The 14,457-nt window shown below is 42.7% G+C and overlaps 1 protein-coding gene across 4 annotated transcripts in view; it reads right to left on the minus strand.

The window, feature by feature from the left end:
* Nucleotides 1-14,457, minus strand: part of FAT1 (FAT atypical cadherin 1) — a 142,685-nt gene that overhangs the window by 13,159 nt on the left and 115,069 nt on the right. For all 4 annotated transcript variants that reach the window (XM_078002554.1, XM_078002553.1, XM_015139660.3 and 1 more), the window contains exons 12-21: nt 13,202-13,355; nt 12,152-12,385; nt 10,387-10,776; nt 8,980-9,194; nt 8,580-8,717; nt 5,552-5,695; nt 3,796-3,993; nt 2,598-3,399; nt 2,320-2,451; nt 703-860 (exon numbers count right to left, since the gene is read on the minus strand). In XM_078002554.1, coding sequence (XP_077858680.1) covers nt 703-860; nt 2,320-2,451; nt 2,598-3,399; nt 3,796-3,993; nt 5,552-5,695; nt 8,580-8,717; nt 8,980-9,194; nt 10,387-10,776; nt 12,152-12,385; nt 13,202-13,355 — 2,565 coding nt within the window. The remainder of the gene's footprint in view (nt 1-702; nt 861-2,319; nt 2,452-2,597; nt 3,400-3,795; nt 3,994-5,551; nt 5,696-8,579; nt 8,718-8,979; nt 9,195-10,386; nt 10,777-12,151; nt 12,386-13,201; nt 13,356-14,457) is intronic.

The raw sequence follows: 14,457 nt of genomic DNA on the forward strand, positions 1-14,457 counted from the left end.
GCATCACGGAAGCAAATAATTAACTATTAACTGAACACATACAGCATCAGGTAATAGCGAAAAGTCAAAACTGAATTATGTTTTTAGAAAAGGTGGGCAAGATATGTGTCACTGGAAACACGTGGGATGTCTCTATAAACTGTCACTTTTTTTTTTTTTTTGAGACAGAGTTTCGCTCTTGTTGCCCAGGCTGGAGTGCAGTGGTGTGATCTCAACTCACTGCAACCTCTGCCTCCCCTGTTCAAGTGATTCTTGTGCCTCGGCCTCCCGAGTAGCTGGAATTACAGGCATCCGCCACCACATGTGGCTAATTTTCTGTATTTTTAGTAGAGAGCAGGTTTCGCCATGTTGGCCAGGCTGGTCTCAAACTCCTGACCTCAAGTGATCCACCCATCTCAGCCTCCCAAAGTGCTGGGATTACAGGTGTGAGCCACCACACCCAGCCACCACCATTAAAATGTAGTATGGCCTACAGTTTGAATGTTAACTGTCACACGGACCTAAATCTCTATGTCATGGCAGAGCAAAAAGAGCTCTTCATCCCACAAAGTCTAAAACTTAGACAGGCATCAATGAACTGTTTAAATGTGGAATTCAACCATTTCACTTACTTTATTATCTGTGCAAATTAACAATCTGAACATAAAATGAAATGTATGGTTTGAAAGTCTTCCACTGAGACGCAACACTGGAGAAACATACCTCCAAGATGCTATAGTCGGTTCCTCGCGCGTACATGACAACCGCATGCATGGAATACGTTCTGAGCCTCATGGTCAGTTTCATCTCTAATTTGTTTTCATTCTCCGTCAGACGGTATTTCACATAGCTATTTCCAGTCAGTGTCATAGATGAACTCCCTGTGAATATTGTAAAGAGGAAAAAATAAACCAGAACCAAGTTGAAGGATATTCTTTAAAGTATGACCCCCCTGCACCCCTTGAGACTGATTTAGGGTTTTACTTAAGATTGTAACATTTTAATATCCAGTTCTGTGGGAAAATGTCTATTTGCTTAATGAAAAGCACAGCATGACTGGCTCTCTGTTTGGAAAGAATAAATTTGACTACTGCATCACACAGAAATTAATTCTAATGAAAGATTAAATATAAAAACGTTCAGTATAAAATTATAAGAAAATTTCAGAAAATAGTTATATATGGCCTCAAGGTGATTTAAGAAATCTTTTCAAGCAAAATCAAACAATCCCCATTCGCAAAAGAAGACGAAAATGTCATCAATCTCCAGAGATGGCAACTGTTATATAAAATGATGTAGAACTGACTAAATGACAATAAATTTCAAAATGACAAGAGACTTATTAACAAATCAAAAAATATAAATATAAATGATATAAAGACAGAGGAAACTGCAACATTGTGAATGTTAATACTCCTAATACACAAATAACTCTACACATTGATACTAAGAAACAAATAACCCAGACCATGAAACAACATGAACAGGTAGGCCACAGCAGAGGCAATACTGATAGGAAATGAACAAATGAGATGAAAACTTTTAAAGTAGCCAGAGAAATACAAATTAAAATAATAATTAGATATCATTTCACACCCATCAAATAGATGGTGGGGAATTCGTTTTATAATAAAAAATGTTCAATGATGTCAAGAGAATGGAGAGTGAAACCTTCATACATAACTGGAAGAAATAAAAATTAATATGACTCTCTGGAAAACTAATATAGTGATATCAAAAAATTTAAAATGTCACTGATCTTTGATGTAGCAAGTTCTAGTTTTATAATGTATATGCTGTATATAAATGAACGCATCAGTATGTAAAGATACATGTAATGTGTTTATCTGAAAGAAACAGAGCTACTTAAATCTTTAGACATAAGAATCATGTTGAACAAGTACAGTTACGCTGGAAAACATTATCCAGCTATCCAAAAGAATCAGGTGTATAGGTACTGGCTTGGAACAACACGAAAGCTGCTCTTTACCATACTGCTAAGCGGAGGGAAAAGGCAAGAGGGAGAGAACTGCGTGAGATAGGATCACTCTTGAGTTTCTAGGAAAATCAAACTGCTACATACGGCGCTGCGCTGTTAGCTATACATGTTTACACAATCACTGAAGACCCAGGAGGAGGAAGACCAAATATGAACCAAGGGCTGTGCTATAACAAGAGGAAGCAAAACTGACTACTGTCATTCTTCATTCATCTCCACATCTGTCTTGTTACAATAAACATACTTTGCAGTATGTTTAGAGTCCAATAAAGAAGAAAATTACAAGAAACAATGAAACTGATTTTTAAAAAGAAAAGCATGCCCAACCACTCAACTCTCACCTGGGCACTGAGCAAACCTGCCGCCGGGACAGACACAGGTGTGTTTCTCCTCCCGGGGATCAGACACACACTCGGATCCCTCAGGGCATGGATGGTCTTCACAGCCATGGTGGACAGCTGGGCATCTTCCCTCTTCATTCAAAGACAAGAGGGGAGGAAGGGAAACGATAATTAACAGACATTTCAAGAACATGGCCTTGCATGTGTAACCATCAAAGGCTTCCAAGGCCGTCTGAAACAATCTATGACCCCGACTTCCACACACTCATGGGCGCTACCTTTGCAGAGACACACCGCTGCCCTGTGGTGGCGGGGAGTCACAAAGCTCAGTCTGGCTGTGCTGTGTGTTGACATCATACTTTCATCCACAGACACCTTTTCATCGCAGAACTTCCAGGGGCAGTCCAGTCCTGCGCAGAGTTTCTGGAATACATCCAGGATCCGAACTCCAATGATGTCCTCAATATCAGTCACGGAAGAATTAATCTTGTGCAGAAGTTGTTTTGTTGAAATCTGAGCACCACCTGATTTCTCTACAAAAAGTAAGACATCCAGATGTGGGTGAGGTTCAGAGGGCTGCAAACTAACAATGTGTATGTCACTCCTCCTCACACCCAGGATGTTCCGTAAAGCTCGCTGGAAGTTGCGCCAGTAGTCACCCACAAATTCTTCCGGAGTGAGATTGGCAAAGCGGATAGCGATGGTGTGGTTCAACATCTCCTGTGTGACTTGTCTGATATGCACTGTGATGTCAGCCACCGTCGTGAACTTCCCATCTGTCACGCTGACATTGAGAAGGTACTGCCCTATGTCCAGCTTTTTGTGTGCTATCAGCTTGCCCCCTGTGCTGGAAACAGAGAACAGGTTGTCCATCTGAGGATCAAGACTGTAGGTTAGAGTATCATACACGTCCTGGTCTGTGGCGTGGATCTTCCCAATGACGCCACCTGAGTATTCTTCTCCAGAAGCGGTGATGAAAATCTCCAGGGGCAAAATCGCAGGGGGATAGATGCTCTCCTCAATGACCCTAATGTCAATGTATGTCAGAGATGACAACTGAGGTTTTCCATTATCTGCCACCTACAAGAAAGGAAAAATAAAACCACCTTCGCCTATGGCACTGTTTATAACTTAATTAAAAAATTTATATTACTCAAGTTCCCAAAAGATTACTAACTGGTAGATATCCATTTCTCTACACAAGAAACGTATCAAAGAAAAGGATAGATTTATTTATAGCACTTCACTAATTCACACGAAAACCTAGCTCTGTCAATGACTATGAAAAAATAAACAATGAGCTCCTTTAAAGCGCGGTGGGATAAAAATGGAAGGTATGGCAAAAAACAAGGACAGCAATTCTTTGAATGTTTGTTTTTCTATAAAATGTAAGCTGTTCAAACAGAAAAGGGTAACCGTGCCAAGCAGCTCTTCTCTATGAATCCACAACCAAACCACAAAGAAAGCCATTCACACCTTAACCTGCAGTAAGAAATGATCTTTCTCCTTCCTCTTGATGGCAGATGCAGTCAGGAGGACCCCTTGCTGGTTAACTTCAAACGCCTTCTCATCATTTCCAGTCACAATGGTAAAGACGAAGGGTGGACCGTTATGGGAAGAATCCTCATCTGTCACCACCAGCCGCAGGACGCTGAAGCCCACTGGCTTGTTTTCCTGCACAAGATTAGAAACAAAATGACACAAAAATCCTGGAACACAGCCAGATCTATCTGGGACGGACACATGAGTTTCTATAATATAAAATACATACAAAACAAAGCCTTATTGCTCTATTGGAAGGGAAGAGAAGAGAGGTGGCAAAGGGAGTGTGGTAGTGAGGAGGAGGGAAAGGAGAAGGGGTGTAGCAAAAAGGGAAGAAAAGGAGGCTGAGGAAGGAAACGTGGTAAGAAAGGATGTGTGAGGAGGAGGAGGGAGGAGGGGAGGCAGAAAGGAGGAGGAGTGGGGGACAGGAGGAAGAGCAGAGAGGAGTAGGAGTGCAGGAGAGGAAGAGGACTGGAGGAGAGGAGGAAGAGAGGAGGCCAGGTGCGGTGGCTCACCGCCTGTAATCCCGGCACTTTGGGAGGCCAAGGCGGGTGGATCATCTGAGATCATGAGTTCGACACCAGTCTGGCCAACATGGTGAAATCCCATCTCTACTAAAAATACAAAAATTAGCTGAGTGTGGTGGCGGGCGCCTGTAATCCCAGCTACTTGGGTGGCTGAGGCAGTAGAATCATCTGAACCTGGAAGGTGGAGGTTGCAGTGAGCTGAGATGGTGCCACTGTACTCTAGCCTGAGCAAGAAGAGTGTAACTCCATCTCAGAAAAAAAGAGGAAGAGAGGAAGGAAGAGGAGGAGTGGGGAGGAGAAAGAAAAGAAGTTGACAAGAGGAGGAAAAGTGAGGAGGGGGAGGAGAAGGAGTAGTGAGGAGGAGGGGTGATGAGGAGGAGTGGCCACGAGGTGGACAGGAGGAGAAAGAGTGGAGACAGTGAAATGGGGAGGAAGTGGAGTAGGGAGGAGGTGGGGGAGCAGGTGGAGTGGGGAAGAGGTGGAGTGGGGAGGAGGAGTGGAGAAGAGGTGGAGAGAAGAGGTGGAGAGAAGAGGAGGAGTGGGGAGAAGTACGGGGAGGAGGAAGAGAAGAAGGAGGAATGGAGAAGAGGTGGAAGGAGGGGGGAGTGGGGAGAAGGAAGAGAAGAAGGAGGAATGGAGAAGAGGTGGAGGGAGGGGGGAGTGGGGAGAAGGAAGAGAAGGAGGAGGAATGGAGAAGAGGTGGAGGGAGGGGGGAGTGGGGAGAAGGAAGAGAAGGAGGAGGAATGGAGAAGAGATGGAGGGAGGAGGAGTAGGGAGGAAGAAGAGCAGGGTGAAGAGAGTGGAGTAGATGGGGCGGGAAGGAGGGTTGGGGACTAGAAGAAGAGCAGGAGGGAAGAGGAAGGTCAAGAGGGAGAGGAGAGGGCAGAGAAAAGCACCAGGGGCAGCAGGTCTGATTAAACAGTAAGCTCTCAGGAATCCCAGAACAGTGAGAATATCTCAAAAATCAAAGCACAGAAAGAAAAGAGATACAAGCTTGGCTTTATCTTTAAAATGCTCATCTCTTAATATTGATAGAGACTTCTTGAATTCTACATTTCCCATTTTTCTAAAAGAAACCTTTGGATAAGAAAGAAAAGCAACAGAGGCCAATGGAAAAGCTTGTTCCAAAGAACCCCATGACCCACTTGGCACTCGAAGCCCACCTGGATGATGACGCTGTAGTTTCCCCTGGAGAAGACGGGCGCGTTGTCATTGACATCAGACACGTCGATGTTCACAGTCGTCGTGTTGACTCTAGGTGGACTGCCGTTATCAGAAGCCTGAACCGTGAGCGTGTAACCTGAAATCTTTTCAGGGAAAAGGCAGAATGCACGCTCATTTTCACGAGGCCGACAGACAGAGCTCCAATCAGGAACGTCCTCCTGAGAGTCGCGAAGGGCAGGTCCCAGTGAGCTGCCATTATCTATTGCATCCTGCCTGTGGGCGATGCCCTAACCCCCACAAACGAGTGCACTGCAAGTAACACCCATTTCCTAACAGCAAGAACTACCGGTAACGATTAGATTCTCTGATGCCTCTCAAAAACGTACTTGTTTTGCAAAAGTGTTTTATCTTGCAGTTCTATCAATAGAAATTAAGACATAAAAGTCATACAAATGATTAGGACAGAAAGTTAACCTATCTCAAATGCTGCGGCTTTGGTCACATGGCAGCAGCCTTCCTTAGGGCCCAAGTCTGCTCTCCGTGGACGCAGACAGACGTGAGCTGCCTCCCGCACCGCAGCGCTGCCTCACTTCCAACGCCTCAGGGCACTCCAGACCACCCTCCCCTCGATTTCACACTTGGATTATACTCAGCTGTCTAAATCCCTCAGGATTAGCTCGCCATGACCTCCTACCAAAGAAATAAAGTCAAGTGAGATAGCTTCTTTTTCACGGCAGTTCCCTATAAAGCTCTGCCTTCTAGAATGAGTTGTGGGAGAAGCCGGAAAGCTGGCTAGATCCCAGAGCATGTTCTACAGAACGCTGGTCCTGCAAGACGCTCCAACAACGAAGAATTCTGCTGGCACACTAGCTTGGGAACCACCACAGGCTGGCTCCTTTGGCATCTCACAAGGGACAGAAGTGTATTAAAGGCTCTGGGTTCTTTAGTCAAAGACACTAAATTTATTCTGCCCCGCAGTGGGGGCAATCCTAGGCATGCTTCCCAAATCCTTAGAAAGTCCCTTCTCAACATTCACACATCAAAAGAGAAATTAAAGAATTGAGACTTTAATGAGATATGTCATCACTATCTCCCCCCAAATTCCTTTAATCTTAGATATACCCATTATTCTTCTGAAATTTCATTCTTTATCATCACCAGTGTCCTTCTCATTCCCAAATCGAAGGCTTTTTCTGGTTCTCCTTCACAGGCCTACCTCTCTGAGGTAGTTCCTGCTCAGCTTCCCTTCCTGGACATGACTCTGCACAGATAGGTGAATGGATGGATGAATGGATGGATGGATGGATAGATGGGTGTTGGGTGGATGGGTAACTGGATAGATAGGGGGGTGGATAAATGGGTGAGTGAATAACTGTATAGATGGGTGAATGAATGGGTAAGTGGATACATGGGTGGGTGGGTGAGTAGATGGGTAACTACATAGATGGATAACCAGATGGATGGGTGGGTGGGTGGATGGATGGATAACCAGATAGATGGGTGGTGGGTGGACGGACACATGACTGGATAGATGGGTAAGTGAAGAGACGTGTAGATGGGTGAGTGAATAGGTAACTAGATAGATGGGTGGGTGGTTAGGTCAGTGGGTGGATGGATGGATAACTACAGATGGGTGGATGGATAACTGGATGGATGAATGGATGGATGACTGGATAACTGGATGGATGAATGGATGGATGACCGGATAAATGGGTGGGTGGATGTTCAGCCTTGCTGCCTCTCCTCATTTGTTCATATTTATCTCAATCCCTCATGTCACTTCTATCAACATCTCCAAGGGCAAGTACCTATCTACATTTAGGGCTTTCCAGTCTCAAAATCTGACTAAAATCTCCAAATACTGGCTGAGTAATTCTGCCTGAATATGCTATTTCCCCATAAAAACCAGCATATCGAAAGCCACATTCATTAGCCTCTCCCACCCCTTACACGTTTATACCTCATAACTTTTCTTTAACGGTAATACCCAGTCAAAGACAGACCAAAAAATCAGGCTGCCTCTGACACCAATGCTTTCTACATGGGCCCATATCTAAGCTGTGTGGACTCTAATTTTTCCTTTGCAATCGTTTCTTCATTTGGTATTCGTAGACACCGAAATCCACAGATGCTCAAGTTCCTGATAGAAAATGGCAGTATTTGCACATAACCTATACACATCCTCCCACACTTTAAGTCATCTCTAGATTATAGTAGCTAATACAGTATCGATGCAATGTAAATGGTTGTTATACCAGGGGTGGGGGTTGTATTTTCTGTTGTTGTTGTATTGGTATTTTTTATTGTTTTTCTTTCTTTTTCTGGAGGCAGGGTCTCACTATGTTGCCCAGGCTGGTCTTAAACTCCTGGGCTCAATGAATTCTCCCACCTACGCCTCCCATGTAGCTGAGACTACTGGAGGAGGCCACCACACCCGACATTTTGTCTTCTCTAATACTTTTCGATTCGTGGTGGGTTGACTTCACAAATGCTCATACCCTAGTGCCGGTGGCATCAGCTCCAAACCTCCGGTCCTGGTTTTCTATGTGGCCAATAACCTGCGTGTAAAATACCTTCCTATTTTATCTCACTCTACTTTCTTTGTATGATTACTCCAATACAACTGCGTGAAGTCCCCTCAATAACTTTCTTGGCTTCTGTCTGCGTGCCTGTGTCCATGCAGCCCCTCACTGGAAATTCCCTTCTCTCAACCTCTATGATTTTCCAGATCTCTGGTATTATTTAAAACCCAGCTTCCAGCTTTCTGAAGTGTCTCAGAACTCTGGAACCAACAGTAATTTCTTCCTGAATACAAAGCTTTATTATCCAACCTTCATCCCAGCATGGAACACATTTCTCACACTGAGATCTCCACAGTGTAACTGCTTTTCGAGTGTTTACGTCTTGCCGTCAGTTCTTGAGGCAGTGGGTCCTGCTCACACCACGCCCAGCAGACAGGAGCACGAGGCATTTCTAGGTATTGAGGTGGTAATTTGTAAACAATGTAAATCAAACTTTTCCACTTACTGTTTCTCGGTCGAGAAGTTTGGTCACTTTGACTTCTCCCCGGACAGGGTCAATGGTGAATGGGCCTCCCTGGTTGCCATCTATAATTGAGTAGTGGATGTGGCTGTTTGAGGGTCCGTCGGCATCGTCAGCCAGAACCTAGAACACACCACACTCCTGTTTAGGAGACAGCTAAGGAAGAGGCCGAAACCTATTAAACAAAATTCGTGATATTAATAGCTTAGCTGTTTTAACACAATTATCCACAACGAAGTCAGTAATTGGTTGGCCTAACAAAGGACACTTTCAAATCTTCAAAATATTTACAAAGATCACTACAAAAAACAGATTGATTTTACTAAAAGCTTTTGCAAAGGTCCAGAAGATACACAGTTTTCACTGTACTGGGGAAAATACACACCGTGATGACAGACTGCTCAAGAACGGCATCTTCACTGACCACTGCTGTGTAGGTGTCTTGGCTGAACACTGGCGCGTTGTCGTTGACATCCGTTACGTTAACGTTCACAGTGGCAACGTCACTCAGCGAAGGCGTGCCTCCATCAGTGGCCTCTATGGTTAGGTAATATTCATGAGAGCTTTCATAATCCAGATTCTCGATGATAAATACGGCCCCTGAATAGAAACCAAAATTACTTCCAGCATTTTGTAATGCCACCACATTTTCCTACTATGACTGAAACAGATAAACACTTTTGAGTACATTTAGTTTTCACTTCAAAAGTTTACTCACCATTTATGTATGTTTCCTATTTTCTTAATTCAACAATTAAAAACTATGAATCTGCCCATCCCTGGATCTTTCTCTTAATTTTCATGATATTCTTCATGATATTTAGATTGCTTTCCCAGTCAACACTACCTACATCCCTGTTTATTATAAACATGATTATTGTATCATCCCTTCCATACCATAGCTCACTCGACTTCACTCTAGTTTAATAAAATAAAAACATAAAAATTCTATTGTGTCTTTTCATTTCATTTTCTGTCTCATCTTTTTAAAATATTTTCCTTCTCATATTTTTAAAATAGAGATTTATATCCTTTTAACTTCTAGATAACCCTTTATTTACAACCTATCGTTTTCAAAAATCCCTTTTTTAACAATTCCTTTCACATCTTTCCTTTCACATCACTCTAGTCCTAAAGAGCCCTAAAAATAATTTTATTGTATTATAAATACAATTTGAATGGAGCAACTTTTTACAGTATTGTAAGACTTAGGAGTACGTTCGACCACAGGTTAGCAAGACAATGAAACATTCACGCAGCAGGAGTCAGCAGTTCTTACGCCTTTTGAGCTTGTTGGCAGTCTTTCCCTAAGTGTGATTCAAAGTACTCCAACTGTTATAGATAACTAGCATGATAATGAAGTCAACTTAATATATTATCAGAAGTCCACTACAGAAACTAAAATAAAAAAGACTGGAATTACTATTTCACTTGGGAAGTTACTTTCCGTGAGTTTGATTACATAAGGACCTCAACTGACCCCCCTTCTTATTTTTACTAACTTGCCATACCTCACATCTCAACTAAACTAAGAGAACGTGATGCTCTGACTTTCTAAGTTAATTTGCTTGTATTTTCTAATGAACAAGCCCAAAATGTATTAGGTAGAACTATAATCTGAAGTCTTCCAAACAACATTCAATCCCACTGTAAACAACTAAAAGAAAACTTGATTTACCTTTTTAGAACATCTACTGACAACACAGGGTCACTTAATATAAGGCAACATGGTAAGCAAATCTAGTCCTTTTAGGGGAATGAAGGGTTTCCTCTCAGATACGTGGTTGGTTACCTGTTTTAGAATCTATGCTGAATTTCCCATGTTCGTTTCCACTTATTATTGAGTAGGTGATTTCGGCATTTGCTTCAATATCCCGACTTGCTGCATACACTTGAAGAACTTCAGTTCCGACAAGAATGTCCTCGGACACGGTGGCTCCATATTCACGGTACTCAAACACAGGGGGGTTGTCATTTATGTCAAGAACTGATACAACCACAGTACCAGTGGCGGTCAGCCTCCTTGGCAAGCCTTGATCCACAGCTTTCAAAGAGAGGGTGTATACTGCCTGGAGTTCTCTGTCCAAAGGTTTTTCTAACTGAATAATTCCAGATAATTCGTTAATGGAGAACTGCCCATCAGCAGAGTCAATCAGTGAGTATAAAATCTTCCGATTTAATCCTATCAAGACATAAAATGATGTCAAAAGATTTTACATAAAAACATTTAAACACATTTTTTGTTTTGTTTTCTTGAGACAGAGTCTCGCTCTGTTGCCCAGGCTGGAGTGCAGTGGCGTGATCTTAGCTCACTGCAGCCTCTGCCCACCAGGTTCAAGTGATTCTCCTGCCTCAGCCTCCCGAGTAGCTGCGGTTACAGGTGCGCTGTAATTTTTGTATTTTTAGTAGAGACGGGGTTTCAGCATCTTGGCCAGGCTGGTCTTGAAGTCCTGACCTTGTGTTCCACCTGCCTCAGCCTCCCAAAGTGTTGAGATTACAGGCATGAGCCACTGCACCCGGCCAACACTTATTTTTAAAAAAGACAAACATGTAGATAATTTTTTTAGTGGGGTAAATGCTAATATACATTATTTGCAAATTTGTATGACTATGATCTTTAAAAAGTAAACTTTCTGGATTAGATTAACAACTTACTTTGTTAAAACAAATATAAATATACTTTCATGGGAATCTGCCTTTTTAGACTATTCTATATAGGAGCCAATACTACCGTACCTAACAAACCTTTAAAAATCAAATCTATTTATCATTTGGCTTCAGTGATAAAGATGTGAAAAGCAACAAAGCAAAATTTTTGCTATTCTTCTGAAATTTCTCAGGATCACAGGATGAGTATCCCTAAAATGAAAATCCAAAATGTGAAATGCTCCAAAATCTATTAACTTTTTGAATGCAGAACTGATGATTTTAAAAAAATGCTCATTAGAGCATTTTAGATTTCATATTTTTGGAGCCGGGATACTCCAATGATAAGTACATAATGCAAATACTCCAAAATCTGACAAAAATCAAAACATCCAAAAATACTTCTAGTTCCAACTGTATTATAAATAAGGAATACTCAACCTGTGGTATGTCTAAAAAGTTATTCTCTGCTACCAAATGCTATAAATATATCTTCTATAGTCCAATTTTCTCCAAAAAAATTCTGAAAGATTTGTAAACCTATAATAATAAAGCATTTGCTTCCATTATGGTCCAATGATGCTAAAAGCTCTCTCTGTCACTAATGGTTTATTTACAAAGTAACACATCACTAATTAATTCAATGGGGTATGAAGATCAGTTAATATAGTCATTAATCAGAATTGTAGATATCTCACAGCAGTAGGTTCACTGGGCACAACTTTGGAACTTTAAATATTCATTAAAAATTAATTAATGATTCTAAAGATTTCCTTCCACAACAAGCAAGGGCTACGGAGCACGCGTGAGGAGGAGTGAGAGGCACAGGCTGAATCTGGGGTGTGTTTTGAAACAGAGGCTCCTAGGATCTCAGTGAGCAGTGCAGGGCAAGAGCACCCCCCAGGAGATACCTGAGTCGGCATCTGTGGCCTGCACTCTCGTCAGCAGCGTTCCGGGCTCTGTGTTTTCAAACACGGTGATGGCATAAGGATCGGCAGAGAACTCAGGGGCGTTATCGTTCACGTCTTCCAGCGTGAGCACAATACTGGCTTGGCAGAATCTCCCTCCTCTATCTGTGGCCCTGACGAGAAGATGATAAACAGCTTGCTCCTCACGATCAAGGGGGGCTGACGTTTTCAGTTCACCTACAAACAAAAACAAATGACTCACTTGTAATTTAAGATGTGACCTGCAGCTGTACATCTTATTTCTTCCCCTTTTCTCTTTCAATTACTTAGTCTGAGTATTCAGTCTTCCTCTTGAGACCAATATTATCAATGACAGATTCAACAGCTGCAAGAGGCAGTGAGAGCCAGGTCTCCAACCCTGCCAGCTGCTGGCTCTTCAAGCCCTGCAGGTCTGAGGGCCTCTCACCTTGCGTTTAAGACTGCACAGGTAAAACAGCTACCTAATTTACCAAATTAAAAAAATGTTTAAATTTAGATTCACATGTTCACAATTAGTTCCTTAGGAGGAAAATAAAAAGGTTTAACAGGAAACTTAGTTGATCCCAATTTTACTAAAATACAAAAGGAAAACAACTCTATTTTAAAATAAAATACCATGAATCATTTTGTTTGTGAAAATTCTAAATTATGCTAAATTATAAATTCATGGTCACAAATTCAAGAAAATATGCTATTTAAATAAAATGGATAAAGCAGAAAGCTTGAGTTTAACTTCTGAGGGTTTTTTTTTTTTTTTAAACAAGTGGCATAAATGCCTTCTAAATTTTAAATCCTTGGTTCAATTAGGTGATATTCTTGCTGTTTTTAAAAAATATCACCTTGAATTTTACACACTAAATTGCTGGTAAGATTTCTAAGAGATGTCAACTTCGGAGCATCAGAATACATTTGAAAAGGGCAAAATGTAATTTCAAATTTTGTGTGTGATCTAAAAATCACCCACATATATGATACTGTTGGAATATACAATTTTGTCCCAAACTCCATCATTACCTGTGTCTGGATTTAGCTGGAATTTTTCTGCACCTGAACCCGATAATGTGTAAGTAATTTCAGCGTTAGAGCGGATGTCTGCGTCTGCGGCAGAGATCTGCATGATCAACTTTCCAGGAAGGACGTCTTCAGGAATAGTGTCTGAATATAAAGTCTGCAAAGAGTTTAACAAAAATTGTCACATAAAAACATTAACAGGCAGCACAAATGTCAAGGGAATAACGGAAAAGAAATCACTCATCTTTGACCACAGAAAACATGGGAAATGACTAAAGATAAAATCCCAAGAGCTTTGAAAACGATTTTTCTCATAAAACATAAAACACATGTGAAACAAGGAGAAGCCGTGGAGCAGCCACCAACTCTGCATCCCTGAAAGAGCCTGGTCTGATGTTTAACCTACAAAATGCTACTATATGTCATTAAGCTGATTTCATATTCAAATCCCTATGAGAAAACGTAAGCAGTAATCGAAAATTTAAGTACCACTCCATGTTTAACTAAAAATTGCAGAGAATACCGGTTATATCATATCTGCTTATTTCCAAATACAGGAATTTTATTTTTTGCAAGTGTTCCTAACATAAATAATTGCAGTTGAGAGAGAAGCAAGTTTCATGTTACGGGAGAAAACGAAGATTCCTGAAGGCCACAGAAGGGAGCGTGAAGGCTCAGCCCCTTCCACTGCCCTGCGTGACCCTGGTGCCCAGTCTTCAGCCCCTTCCACTGCCCTGCGTGACCCTGGTGCCCAGTCTTCAGCCCCTTCCACTGCCCTGCGTGACCCTGGTGCCCAGTCTTCAGCCCCTTCCACTGCCCTGCGTGACCCTGGTGCCCAGTCTTCAGCCCCTTCCACTGCCCTGCGTGACCCTGGTGCCCAGTCTTCAGCCCCTTCCACTGCCCTGCGTGACCCTGGTGCCCAGTCTTCAGCCCCTTCCACTGCCCTGCGTGACCCTGGTGCCCTCTCTTCAGCCCCTTCCACTGCCCTGCGTGACCCTGGTGCCCAGTCTTCAGCCCCTTCCACTGCCCTGCGTGACCCTGGTGCCCTCTCTTCAGCCCCTTCCACTGCCCTGCGTGACCCTGGTGCCCTGTCTTCAGCCCCTTCCACTGCCCTGCGTGACCCTGGTGCCCAGTCTTCAGCCCCTTCCACTGCCCTGCGTGACCCTGGTGCCCTCTCTTCAGCCCCTTCCACTGCCCTGCGTGACCCTGGTGCCCTCTCTTCAGCCCCTTCTGCTGCCCTGTGTGATCCTGGCGCCCTC

This window comes from Macaca mulatta, chromosome 5, assembly GCF_049350105.2.
Source record: "Macaca mulatta isolate MMU2019108-1 chromosome 5, T2T-MMU8v2.0, whole genome shotgun sequence".
NCBI classification, from domain to species: Eukaryota; Metazoa; Chordata; class Mammalia; order Primates; family Cercopithecidae; genus Macaca; species Macaca mulatta.